The sequence below is a fragment of the Oncorhynchus mykiss genome, chromosome 3 (assembly GCF_057628025.1).
Source record: "Oncorhynchus mykiss isolate SJ-2025 chromosome 3, ASM5762802v1, whole genome shotgun sequence".
Classification (NCBI taxonomy): Eukaryota; Metazoa; Chordata; class Actinopteri; order Salmoniformes; family Salmonidae; genus Oncorhynchus; species Oncorhynchus mykiss.
Genome location: NC_143024.1, coordinates 68,464,782 through 68,479,086, shown reverse-complemented (window position 1 = coordinate 68,479,086; position 14,305 = coordinate 68,464,782). Strand labels below are relative to the sequence as shown.

Here is a 14,305-nt window from a genome sequence, read left to right as displayed (position 1 = left end):
GTGTAGGGCTCGGTTCCTTCTGTTATGACCTTGGTGAGGGGCGTGAACAAATGTCTACGTAGGAAGAAGAATCACTATATGAAGAATCTCTCCAGAGAATCTCACTGTGACCAGTGATGCATGAGCAGTCACCTCTATAATTATTACTAGGAGACACAATGTTTTATTCAGTGAGCGTTTTCTTTGAGTTCACAATTCGACCACTGAAGAGCTGAACTAGTAATATTCTAGCACAGAAGCTGAAGCTTTAACAATCCTGGTGTCCTAAGTGCTCCAATTTATTTTGTGAGCTGTCTTTGGGTCTTTTTTTTCCCACTCAAAGATAGACTGAAGCTAAAGGTCCAGTGCACTTTTTTGGTTACTACATGTTTCCATGTGTTATTTAATAGTGTTGATGTGTTCATTATTATTATTCTACAATGTAGAAAATAGTTCAAATAAAGAAAAATCCTGGAATGAGTAGGTGTGTCCAAACATTTGACTCGTACTGTATGTCTTTTCTTATATTTTCCCCCTGTAAGACAGAGCACCAAAGATGAATTTATATTTTGTGGAAACCTAAGGGACAATAGTTTCATTATTTTATCAGCTCTCACATGCAGAGTCTAATCCCCAAATATATTTCAGCACAATATATTGTTTTCATATTTAATTATTGAGTACATTGTTACATTCTTTTAATTCCAAATCCATAGATATGTACAGGTTATTCCATGGTCAGAAATACATAAATATACAGTATAATATAGCATATACAAATCTGTAATCAAACAAAACTGTAATGAAATAAGCTTATTTCTCTAGAAACATCCAAACGTAAACAATTGTGTATTTGCATCTTAGGCTATTTTACAAAGATAATAATGACAGATAAAACCAATGCCATAATGGCGATGGACCGCACGATGGATGATGCGGGAAGCAGAGACCAGCAGCCAAGATCGTGCCAGTTGCGCGTGCACATCTGTAGCGTATCATACAACAGCAGTGTGGAGTAGCACTGTACACGCGCAAAGACTGGTTCGTTCACACGGACTGTTTACCAAGAAAGTACTGTATCTCTTTGACAGTTTGTAAGCAACAGTGCAAAGCTGGAGGAACCAACTCAACAACCGCAACAGCAGTTGCCATGGACCGGGACAGAGAGACAGCCTCCCCCCTGGACCGACGAACTAGCGGAGATGTCCCGGCATATCTACACCCGTCACGGGGCTAGCGACGGACTCCAGAAGGTAAAGTGCCGCGTTATAGGAGATACTGTACACGCTGTTCTTGGTCTCTGACTCGATTCTCCCACTGTTGTCAACAACAACAAAAACACTGGACTTTTAAATCCAACTGAGGTGATGTGTGTTACGTTTATGTATTTAGGACTATCCTGGGAGGTCAGTGTCGGACAACAAAGTGTTCTCCACTGCACCAAAATGGGGGAAACATTCTCTATGGGGCTACCTTCAGAAAGTTGGTTACAGGGGAAGAAAAATATTAGCTTCTATCCTTGAGTAATGTTGTCTAAATATTTCCTTATTGATAGGCTACAGTAGTTTATTTATTTTCTCACATTTGTAAAACAACTCTCAATAATGCAAGGTACAGTCCAGCCCAGTGTTTCCTAAGTACCCCAGGGATACTTGGCCTATCCACAGGGTGTGCTTGAGAAGACTCATGAGACCATAGACTTACTTGTAAAATGCATGAAGGGGAATTCAAGAGTGTTCTGGGCAGAGCAAAATGTACTTGGTGGTACAGTAACCAAAAAAGGTTAGGAACCACTGGTCTAGCCGACTAAACTCAACTCCACGATTTACAATGGAGTTGAGCAGCGACTTGTGTGAGCGGACTGGAGCTCCGATGTCACATAAAATTAAGGTTTTATAAAAAAAACAAAACGACTGATTTCAGCATCTTTTCTTCATTTTTTGTGACGTCGGAGCTCCAGTCCGCTCACGCTAGTTGCCATTAACTCCAGCCTAAATTGTGGAGTTGAGTTTAATCGGCTAGGTACAGTCATAGCCTCCCTACTGTATGTGATGGTTACTGATGTTCGGTGTGAAGTTTTGCAGGTAGGGTGTGTGAATCTGATTTATGTGGTTTGAAATAGGGTATTTAATAATTCATCCATATAGCTGGAATCCAATTATGAAGGGCAGACTGACTGAACACATGACCTAGTTTCACAGCCTTATATCAATATGTTACATACAACAGCTTACATATTCAACATCTTACAGCATATAGTCAAGTCAACATGTGTTAAACTGTAAATATTCTAACAACGGCACAATTGTTTTTAAGTTAGGCAGAAATGAAATGGGATGCAGTTGTATTTTCCCTCTACAATTATGTGACATCCTTAGTTCTTATGAAAGGTCTCTAGCTGAGCTAAAGCCTAGAGGCATTCGTTTGGGGAGCCAGTGAAAGTCTTTAGGTCTCAGCCAGGAGTCTACACCGTCACACCCAGAAGTCTACTGGATGGAAATGCATACAGTATGTTTCGGCTTTGCCCAGCCATCTGACGACAGTCACCTGATCACCTGAGGCCCCAGATGCTGGAGTCAGATAGGGAGTTCCTGAAGGTGCCCTTGTTGTGGTGCTGCAAAGTGAGAGTGACAGAGTGACTTATGTGATTTGGCTGTGCCCACCAGGTGAACAGAGGGACTTACTCCAGACGCAGTCGGCTGAAGAGGAGTGACGGCAGCACCACCTCCACCAGCTTTATCCTCAGACAGGTGAGAGAAACTAGAAAAACAACATTACTACACAATTACAAAGCAATTACTATAGATCACTATGTAACAACGTGATATCACAATATTGTTACGAGAATAATTACAGAATTACTACACAGGAACAAAAATTGTATCAGGGGAAAAACTGTTCCCACTACACTCTACATGCTTGTCCAAAACTAGGCTATACACTGTATTACAGCACCACTATCATGCCTCTATAAACCCGCTAGTTATATTTGCTGCTAGGTTTTCAGCAATGAATGCTCTTGTAACCAACTGCCAGTTGTGTTATCCAATTAACAGTTGTCAGTTGCGTACTGTATGTACTAGACCCCTAACAAATGTGGGTCATCCTGTGCAAAATGTATTGTCTGAATGAAACATTCTGAATGGTTAAATTATTCTGGGAGAAGAGAACAGTGAACACACTTAACAAAACAGGTGTTGCTTCAACATTGGGTTGTCACCTCTGTTGCCTGCTGAGCCAGTGGCTTTGATTTGAGTGTGATTTGGAATTCACTGTCTTCTCATTATCTCTGTATTCACTCTCTATATTCACTACCATTCATGTATCATTTATTATGAATGAGTGAGACATATTGTTCTGGACATAGTCATAGTTGTCGCAGCACCTGTGTTCAACTGTATAACAAATGAAAGTATAACAAATGCAAAAATAGTCCTAAAATGATTATTCAGTAATACAGAGAGGACCATTTTCTGCTGGACTGTGACATCCAAAGTAATGGGTTGCCTAGGAAACTGGCCTCTGTCAAGGCTATTCAGCATTACAAGGACATCTTAATGTTATTGGCTTCTGCTTCTCTCTCTGTCAGGGGGCTTGCCTATCACATGCTAGCGTGCGTATGTGTAGGTGTGTGCGTGTGTTTGCATGTGCATGTAAGCTGTGCACATATTAAAGCTTAACAGATCAGCTCCAAATCAGCATGTCAGATTTGCTTATGACACTTATGACTTATGTTGTGATGGATGTTATGTCTTATGTAGCTGTTATAAAGGCTTTATGAATGTGTACATGCATAAGGATGTGTTTAATGTACTTTATATGTAGGTCACTGCAGTCATGAGGGAATTTATTGTTTGAATGGTTACTTTGCATGCTGTGATATTTCAGGTTGCAGCTGCGGTCTGGATATGCAGAGTCTCAGTCTGCCTCATTCTATGTTCACTATACCCTTCTTTTAAACGATACACTATTAATCATTTGTCTTTTAATTGGATGTAGTCACAGTTTGTTCAGTTTTCACAGTTTATTCCTCTCTCAAACGGTAAATGTTTATCCAATTAGGTCCTGAAGACATGCATCTCATGCTGTGGGACAATAATACATTTGTGCCTGATTGAAGCATATTTTTAGAGGGAAAATACAGTTTCTCACAAGTCATCTAGGTACACAAGGCACGCGCACGCGCGCACGCACGCACGCACACACACACACACACACACACACACACACACACACACACACACACACACACACACAGCTCCTACACTACCGCCTGGCTGACCTTCCTCAGTTTGTCCTCATAAGAGTATATCGATGGATGTAGAAACAACATCTGCCCTGAGTGAGTGTTAAGTGTATTTATCCAGTGCATCTATCCAGTGCATCTATCCAATCTACTTAAAGGTATAATATGGGATCTGGGAATCTGTTCAATCGTCATTTCAATGCTGCCGTTTTGCTGGGGAAAACCCCCATATTGAAGTTTTAAGGTTTTAAGGTTAGAGAAGGATGAGCATATGATCATGGGCATGGCATAGTGGCAAGAGATCCAGATGCGTATCTTGGGTGATCTTACAAATTTTCCCTATTCTTATTCTGTGCTTGTCCTTCGGGAGCCAGCCTGTTCAGACCAGGGGTTGTTCTGGGTCACTCCTGTCACTGTCAGTGAGCTATGTGTTTGGATTTAATCTCTTTACAGAGAAGAGTGGTGGCTGGAGAGTGTTAAAGTGATACTTCGGGATTTTGGCAAGAAGGCCCTTTATCTTCTTCCCCAGAGTCAGATGAACTTGTGGATACCATTTTTATGTCTCTGTGTCCAGTTCGAACAAAGTTAGAGGTAGTTTCACGAGCCAATATTAACTAGTGTTAGCACAATGACTGGAAGTCTATGGATATCTGCTAGCATGTACACTACCGGTCACTACTTTTTCTTTATTTTTACTATTTTCTACATTGTAGAATAATAGCGAAGACATCAAAACTATGAAATAACACATATGGAATCATACAGTAACCAAAAAAGTGTTAAACAAATAAAAAATATATTTTATATTTGAGATTCTTCAAATAGCCACCCCTTGCCTTGATGACAACTTTGCACACTCTTGTCATTCTCTCAACCAGCTTCATGGGGTAGTCACCTGGAATGCATTTCAATTAACAGGTGTGCCTTGTTAAAAGTTCATTTGTGGAATTTCTTTCCTTCTTATTGTGTTTGAGCCAATCAGTTGTGTTGTGACAAGGTAGGGGGGTATACAGAATATAGCCCTATTTGGTAAAAGACCAAGTCCATATTATGGCAAGAACAGCTCAAATAAGTAAGGAGAAACGATTGTCCATCAATCCTTTTAGACATGAAGGTCAGTCAATACGGAAAATTTCAAGAACTTTGAAAGTTTCTTCAAGTGCAGTCGCAAAAACCATCAAGTACTATAATGAAACTGGCCCTCATGAGGACCGCCACAGGGAAGGAAGACCCAGAGTTACCTCTGCTGCAGAGGATAAGTTACCAGCCAGAAAAGCCATTATAGTTACCAGCCAGAAAAGAAATTGCAGCCCAAATAAATGCTTCACAGAGTTCAAGTAACAGACACATCTCAACATCAAATCAAATGTATTTATTTAGCCCTTCGTACATCAGCTGATATCTCAAAGTGCTGTACAGAAACCCAGCCTAAAACCCCAAACAGCAAGCAATGCAGGTGTTGAAGCATGTTGGCTAGGAAAAACTCCCTAGAAAGGCCAAAACCTAGGAAGAAACCTAGAGAGGAACCAGGCTATGAGGGGTGGCCAGTCCTCTTCTGGCTGTGCCGGGTGGAGATTATAACAGAACATGGCCAAGATGTTCAAATGTTCATAAATGACCAGCATGGTCAAATAATAGGTCTGGGACAGGTAGCACGTCCGGTGAACAGGTCAGGATTCCATAGCCGCAGGCGGAACAGTTGAAACTGGAGCAGCAGCACGGCCAGGTGGACTGGGGACAGCAAGGAGTCATCATGCCAGGTAGTCCTGAGGCATGGTCCTAGGGTTCAGGTCCTCTGAGAGAGAGAAAGAAAGAGAGAAAAAGCAAATTAGAGAGAGCATACTTAAATTCACACAGGACACCGGATAAGACAGGAGAAGTACTCCAGATATAACAAACTGACCCTAGCCCCCTGACACATGAACTACTACAGCATAAATACTGGAGGCTGAGACAGGAGGGGTCAGGAGACACTGTGGCCCCATCCGGTGATACCCGGACAGGGCCAAACAGGAAGGATATAACCCCACTCACTTTGCCAAAGCACAGCCCCCACACCACTAGAGGGATATCTTCAACCACCAACTTACCATCCTGAGACAAGGCCGAGTATAGCCCACAAAGATCTCCGCCACGGCACAACCCAAGGGGGGTTGGGCGCCAATCCAGACAGGAAGATCACATCAGTGACTCAACCCACTCAAATGACGCATCCCTCCTAGGGACGGCATGAAAGAGTACCAGTAAGCCAGTGACTCAGCCCCTGTAATAGGGTTAGAGGCAGAGAATCCCAGTGGAAAGAACCGGCCAGGTTCAACTGTTCAGAGGAGACTGTGTGAATCAGGCCTTCATGGTCGAATTTCTGCGAAGAAACCACTACTAAAGGACACCAATAATAAGAAGAGACTTGCTTGGGCCAAAAAACATGAGCAATGGACATTAGACAGGTGGAAATTTGTCCTTTGATCTGGAGTCCAAATTTGACTTGTGAGATGCACAGTAGGTGAACGGATTATCTCTGCATGTGTGGTTCCCCCTGTGAAGGATGGGGGAGGAGGTGTGATGGTGTGGGGGTCCTTTGCTGGTGACACTGATTTTGGTTCATTTAGAAATCATGGCACACTTAACCAGGATGGCTACCATAGCATTCTGCAGTGATATGCCATCCCATCTGGTTTGGGCTTAGTGGAACTATCATTTGTTTTTCAACAGGACAATGATCCAACACACCTCCAGGCTGTGTAAGGGCTATTTTACCAACGAGGGTGATAGAGTGCTGCGTCAGATGACCTGGCCTCCACAATCCCCCGGCCTCAACTAAATTGAGATGGTTTGGGATGAGTCGGACTGCAGAGTGAAGGAAAAGCAGCCAACAAGTGCTCAGCATATGTGGGAACTCCTTCAAGACTGTTGGAAAAGCACTCCAGGTGAAGCTGGTTGAGAGAATGTCAAGAGTGTGCAAAGCTATCATCAAGGCAAAGGTTGGCTATTGGAAGAATATATTTTGATTTGTTTAACACTTTTTTATTTACTACATTATTCCATATGTGTTACTTCATAGTTTTGATGTCTTCACTATTATTCTACAATGTAGAAAATAATAAAAAAATAATAAAAAAAATTGAATGAGTAGGTGTTCTAAAACTTTTGACCTGCAGTGAATCTGCTAACGAACGAGAGAGGTTTGAGAGTAATAAGGGAAGGATGGAGTGTGTCTGAGGTTTAAGAGAGGTCGAATGAGGAGAAATACTCAAGCTAGAGAAAACAGTCAAAAGAGAGAGGAAATGTGGGCGGAAAGATATTTAAGGTGAAATGTTACATGGCAGCAGTGTTTATTGCGTTTTTTCCCTCATCCCCAGATGGTATATTTAGCTTCCTGTAGACAGATGTTCAGTGTTGGGTTCATGATGGGATAGTCATAGAATTAGAATAAATAATTAAAATTCTATGGGAATAACGTGTTCCAATCTGACCTTTGACCCTGACTGTGTCTCTGGGTTCTGTCCCATGGTCAATTCTCATTTTTTGTCTCAAACCCCCCTCTTTACTGAAATACAGGAAAGGGGATGGACAGGCAGCTGTTTACAGACCAAAATAAACTGCAAAATAATCTTGCAACCTTCCAATATTTTATGAGATAATCCCATTCTATGTGGTTTTAGGATAGTAGGCTGGCAGCACTCAGAGAGCAGCTTTAGTTGATCTGAGGTGGTATTATTGAGTCATAGACTGAATGAACAGTAAGTAGTTCCACCATCCACATCACTGTCTGAGTCTGTCTGACAACCAACCAGTTTTATGACTGTACTGTATAACTGTATTTAAAAAATGTATGTACAGTATCAGTTCTTCAGTTTTGTTTAGTAGTGACTCACAAGGTGCCCAAGCAGTGAGTCACTAAAAAAAACACTTGACCAAGTTGGGGTCAATAAAGTACTACTCGACTCTTCTCTATTCTCGGCAGCCCCTTTCGATTAATTCAGTTGTGACTCAACATAGACCCCCACCATCTCTGACACTTTGAAAACTTCTGCACTAGGATGAGATAATTCATCAATATACACTGAACAAAAATATAAACACAACATGTAAAGTGTTGGTCCCATGTTTCATGAGCTGAAAAAAAATTCCCAGAACTCTTCAATACGCACAAAAAACAAATCTCCCACAATTTTTTTACATCCTTGTTAGTGAGCATTTATCCTTTGCCAAGGTGCTGAGGAGTATTTTTGTCTGTCATGAAGCCCTTTTGTGGGGGAAAAAAAAATTCTCATTGGCTGGGCCTCGCTCTCCAGTGGGTGGGCCTATGCCCTCCCTGGCCCACCCATGGCTGCACCCCTGCCCAATCATGTGAAATCCATAGATTAGATCCTAATTAATTAATTTAAATATACTTATTTCCTTATATGTTGCATGTACATTTATATTTTTGTTCAGTATAGTTCTAGGAACTGGACAGAAAGTTCCAGCCATGATTTATGCCCGGGGCTCCAAGGTTAAAGCCATGACTGTTTGAGTTGGGACGGGAGTCTTCATATTTAGACATTTTAATTGAATGGCTTTTACATTCATTCACCTCTGAAATAAATCTCATTTTGGGATGAAAGCTAAGCAGCGAAGCTTGTCTGAATCCGCTGAATGCTGTCTGAGATTTAATTGCCTTTCTAAATCACAATAATGTGTCCAAATGGCACCCTTTTCTCTAAATAGTGCACTATATACGAAATAGGGTACCATTTGGGATGTAGACAATGCCTTTAACAAAGCCATCTGGTTAGCCTATTTTTTTCAGTTATAGTAGCAGCAGCAGCTATAGCAAACTGATTATACAAGATGCTGATTTCTGGTTAATCCCTTTTATGTAGGTCACCTGGCTGAACTCTGGAGCAGTTCATTTATGAGTCACTTCTTCATGAAGCATTGGAAACCGCTCTCCCACTTCTCACCCTTCTCCTCTCCTCTTCTCACACTACCAGTACCAGTCCTTCAACAGCAAATCCTAATGGTTCATGACCTCATTACTCAAGAACCTTTTATAAAGACTTATCTCAAAGTCAGAGGAAGAGGGTCTTATACTGGCTGACACCAGACATCAGCCAGAGTCTGCTGCTTAAGCCAGGCAAAGAGGGTCTGCCAATGTCAGGCACAGGAGGTTGTTGGCACCTTAGTTGGGGAGAACGGGTCCGTGGTAATAACTGGAGCAGAATCAGTGGAATGGTATCAAACACATGGTTTTCAGGTGTTTGATGCCATTCCATTTGCCCCGTTCTGTACATTATTATTATTTAATTGAACCTTTATTTAACTAGGCAAGTCAGTTAAGAACACATTCTTATTTACAATGACGGTCTACCCCGGCAAAACCCGGGCCAATTTTGCACCGCCCTATGGGACTCCCAATCACGGCCGGTTGTGATACAGCCTGGAATCGAACCAGGGTGTCTGTAGTGACACCTCTAGCACTGAGGTACAGTGCCTTAGACTGCTGCGCCCCTCGGGAGCTCCAGCAGCCTCCACTGATGTCAGAGTGTGCTGTACGTGTCTAGGAGATGAGTTTGCTGTACTCTTAGAAAATGGTGCTATCTAGAACCTAAAAGGGTTCTTCAGCTTTCCCTATTAGAGAACCATGTTTGGTTCCAGTTAGAACCCTTTTTGTTTCCAGGTAGAACCCTTTTGGGTTCTATGTAGAACCCAAAAGTGTTCTACCTGGATCCCAAAAAGGTTCTACCTGGAACTAAAATGAGTTCTTTAAAGGGTTCTCCTATGTGGACAGCCAAAGAACCCTTTTAGGTTCTACATAGCACAATTTTTTCTAAAAGTGTCGCTAGGTCAATTTGGATCTGTGGGATGAGTCTATGGGATAAGCTTCAGTAACTAGGACAGTAACGTGTTACATCACAGTGAGTCTGCCTCTTAAGATCTATGGCATGAGTCTTTTCTCTGCTAGCTAGGACAGTAACTGTTTACAGCACAGTGAGTCTGCCTCTTAAGATCTATGGGATGAGTATTTTCTCTGCTAGCTAGGACAGTAACTGTTTACAGCACAGTGAGTCTGTCTCTTAAGATCTATGGGATGAGTCTTTTCTCTGCTAGCTAGGACAGTAACTGTTTACAGCACAGTGAGTCTGTCTCTTAAGATCTATGAGATGAGTCTTTTCTCTGCTAGCTAGGACAGTAACTGTTTACATCACAGTGAGTCTGCCTCTTAAGATCTATGGGATGAGTCTTTTCTCTGCTAGCTAGGATAGTAACTTTACAGCACAGTGAGTCTGTCTCTTAAGGTCTATGGGATGAGTCTTTTCTCTGCTAGCTAGGACAGTAACTTTACAGCACAGTGAGTCTGTCTCTTAAGATCTATGGCATGAGTCTTTTCTCTGCTAACTAGGGCAGTAATTTGTTACAGCACAGTGAATCTGTCTCTTAAGATCTATGGGACGAGTCTTTTCTCTGCTATTTAGGACAGTAACTGTTTACAGCACAGTGAGTCTGTCTCTTAAGATCTATGGGACGAGTCTTTTCTCTGCTAGCTAGGACAGTAACTTTACAGCACAGTGAGCCTGTCTCTTAAGATCTATGGGATGAGTGTTTTCTCTGCTAGCTAGGACATTAACTGTTTACAGCACAGTGGGTCTGTGTCTTAAGATCTATGGGATGAGTCTTTTCTCTGCTAGCTAGGTCAGTAACTGTTTACAGCACAATGGACCTGTCTCTTAAGATCTATGGGATGAGTGTTTTCTCTGCTAGCTAGGACAGTAACTGTTTACATCACAGTGAGTCTGCCTCTTAAGATCTACGGGATGAGTCTTTTCTCTGCTAGCTAGGACAGTAACTGTTTACAGCACAGTGGGTCTGTCTCTTAAGATCTATGGGATGAGTCTTTTTTCTGCTAGCTAGGACAGTAACTGTTTACAGCACAGTGGGTATGTGTCTTAAGATCTATGGGATGAGTCTTTTCTCTGCTAGCTAGGACTGTAACTGTTTACAGCACAGTGGGTCTGTGTCTGTCTCTTAGGATATGCAGTGATGCAGTTGCCAGCCGGGCTACACAGCTGTACTGTACATAGCCATCTCATTGAGTACAATGACGTCAAAAATGTTTTCTGGTGGAAAACTTCCATATCTAATTTTGTACCCTAATTTTGTACCCTTATTCAGATGAGAAGTAGATCAATTGTAGTGCAGTCAGCTATTTAGGCAGAGTGTCAGCTCTTGGTGCAGCTGGGTCTCTCTCCCTCCCTGGAGACCTGTAGTGCACTAGTGCTCTCTGCTGCCTGATTCTAGATACTACTGAACATAGGCCATATAATTTCTCATGCCTTAAAATACTGTACCTTGACTCTCATTCTAAGTCATAGGTGTTTTTAGCGATTCTTTATATTCTATCTATTATTTTTTGTATAAATACACACATTACATGAAGCTTCCCATACTGATGGTATTAGATGAGGCCAGTCCAGTGAAGAAGATGGGCTACCACTAGGTGAGAAAGCACATAGAAGGGATGAACACCCTTCCCCCTTCCCATTACTGAAGCCTCAGGGGTTTACTGTAGAGGTCAGGGGATGTGGAAAGGATGAACCCTCTTCCTCTCCATTATCATAAAACAGGGTTGGTTAGGAGAGAGTCAAACCTGTCCTAAAAGGGGGTTGGGTATTCTATTTATTTTACCTTTATTTTAGCAGGGAGTCACCATTGAGACCAGTGTCTCTTTTTCAAGGGAGCCATGCATATACAATTTTATAGAACAAAATTCAATACAACATAAAACAAGTCAAATACAGCATGACACAAATTGCACAGATAACATAAATATACAGTGCATTCGGAAAGTATTCAGACCCCTTGACTTTTTCCACATTTTGTTACGTTACAGCCTTATTTTAAAATGGATCAAATAAAACATGTTCCTCATCAATCTACACACAATACCCCATAATGACAAAGCAAAAACTGTTATTTTTTATTTATGCAAATCTATTAAAAAGAAAAAACAGAAATAGCTTATTTCCATAAGTATTCAGACCCTTTGTTATGAGACTGGAAATAGAGCTCAGGTGCATCCTGTTTCCATTGTCATCCTTTATTACTATCACTTATTTTTTCACCCCAATTGGTAGTTACAGTCTTGTCCCATCGCTGCAACACCCATACTGACTCGGGAGAGGCGAAGGTCGAGAGCCAAGCCTCACTGCTCGCTTAACCCGGAAGTTAGCCGCACCAATGTGTTGGAGGAAACACCGTCCAACTGGCGACCATGTCAGCATGCATGCGTCCGTTCCGCCAGAGGAGTCGCTACAGCCCGATGGGACAAGGACATCCCGGCCGGGCAAATTCTCCCCTAATCCGAACTACACTGGGCCAATTGTGCGCCGCTTCAATTGTATGACACAGCCCAGGGTTTGTAGTGACACCTCTAGCACTGCGATGCAGTGCCTGAGACAGCTATGCCACTCGGGAGGCCCCCTTAAGATGTTTCTACAACTTGATTGAAGTCCACCTGTGGTAAATTCAATTGATTGGACATGATTTGGAATGGGACACGCCTGTGTCCCACAGTTGATAGTGCATGTCAGAGCAAAAACCAAGCCATGAATTGTTCGTAGAGCTCCGAGACAGGATTGTGTTGAGGCACAGATCTGGGGAATAGTACCAAAAAATGTCTGCAGCATTGAAGGTCCCCAAGAACAAAGTAGCCTCCCTCATTCTTAAATGGAAGAAGTTTGGAATCACCAAGACTCTTCCTAGACCTGGCCGCCCGGCCAAACTGAGCAATCAGGGGAGAACGGCCTTGGTCTAAGGCACTGCATCGCAGTGGTAGAGGCGTCACTACAGACCCGAGTTCGATCCCGGGCTGTATCACAACCGGCCGAGATCGGGAGTCCCATAGGGCGGCGCACGTTTGGCCCAGCATTGTCTGAGTTAAAGCTTAAATAAAAAATGGCATCCAGGGGTTTAAAAGTAAAGGCAGCTGCACTTTGATAAATAGTATCACCATAATCATTAACAGCTAGCAAGGTTGATTGCACAATCTGCTTCCTGCTGACTAGAGAGAGACAAGATCTGTTTGTGTAAAAAAAACTCACATTAGTTTCTTAACAAGCTCATTCATATTTTTTTTTTAAACAAATCATTGTCAATCCAAATACCAAGGTATTTGTAATGCAGAGACTCTTTCGATTATAGAACCATCCAATGAGTGAAGATATAATCCATCTGAGACAATCTTATGAGAACTTGAAAACAACATGTATTTAGTATGGCCCGTATTAAAGCACAAGTTTTAAATCAGTAAAGGTTTCCTACATAGTTGCAAAATCGGACTGTAGCCTTGTGACAGCTAGGTCAGCAGCTGGGGCAATTGCGTACATAATAGTATCATTGTAGCGATCGTTGTCCTCCTCGGATGAGGAATAGGAAGGATCAGACCAAAACTCAGCGTGGTAAGTGTCCATGTTAATTTAAATAAATAAACTGAACACTGCAATAACCAATAAATAACAAAGAGAGAGCGTGACCGAAACGAAACAGTTCTGTAAGGTGAAGACACACAAAACAGAAAACAACTACCCACAAACACAGGTGGGAACAGGCTACCTAAGTATTGTTCTCAATCAGAGACAACGATAGACATCTGCCTCTGATTGGGAACCATACCAAACCAAAAATAGAGACATAAAAAAGGAACTAAGGTCAGGACGTGACAATCATATAGATGAAATGTACAACTTTTAACAGATTGACCAATAGCATTTGTATAAATAGTGAAAAAAACAGGTTCTAGAATCAACCCCTGCGGAACATCGTTACTTCAATAAATTCTGACTTAACCACATCAATCACGATGGCCTGAGTTCTGTCACTTAGATAATCATGAAACCAAGAGAAGGCGTTAGAGCCCAGGCCAATCGAGTACAACTTGTTCATTAAAATGGCATGATCAAAGAATCAAATACTTTTGTTTGCCCACAAACAAGGCAGCACAATTCATTTTAGCATCTAAAGCATTCACAAAATGATTAACAACTAATGTGGTTGCTGTGTTAGTGCTGTGCCCTGGACTAAACCCAAATGGATTTATAT

At 41.9% G+C, this 14,305-nt stretch overlaps 1 protein-coding gene across 1 annotated transcript in view; it reads left to right on the top strand.

The window, feature by feature from the left end:
* Positions 1–886: 886 nt before the first annotated feature.
* Positions 887–14,305, top strand: part of LOC110520263 (voltage-dependent L-type calcium channel subunit beta-4) — a 71,466-nt gene continuing 58,047 nt past the window's right edge. Inside the window, exons 1-2 of the mRNA XM_021597444.3 lie at positions 887–1,232; positions 2,646–2,729. Of these exons, the coding sequence (XP_021453119.1) occupies positions 1,182–1,232; positions 2,646–2,729 (135 nt within the window). The 5' untranslated portion in view covers positions 887–1,181. The remainder of the gene's footprint in view (positions 1,233–2,645; positions 2,730–14,305) is intronic.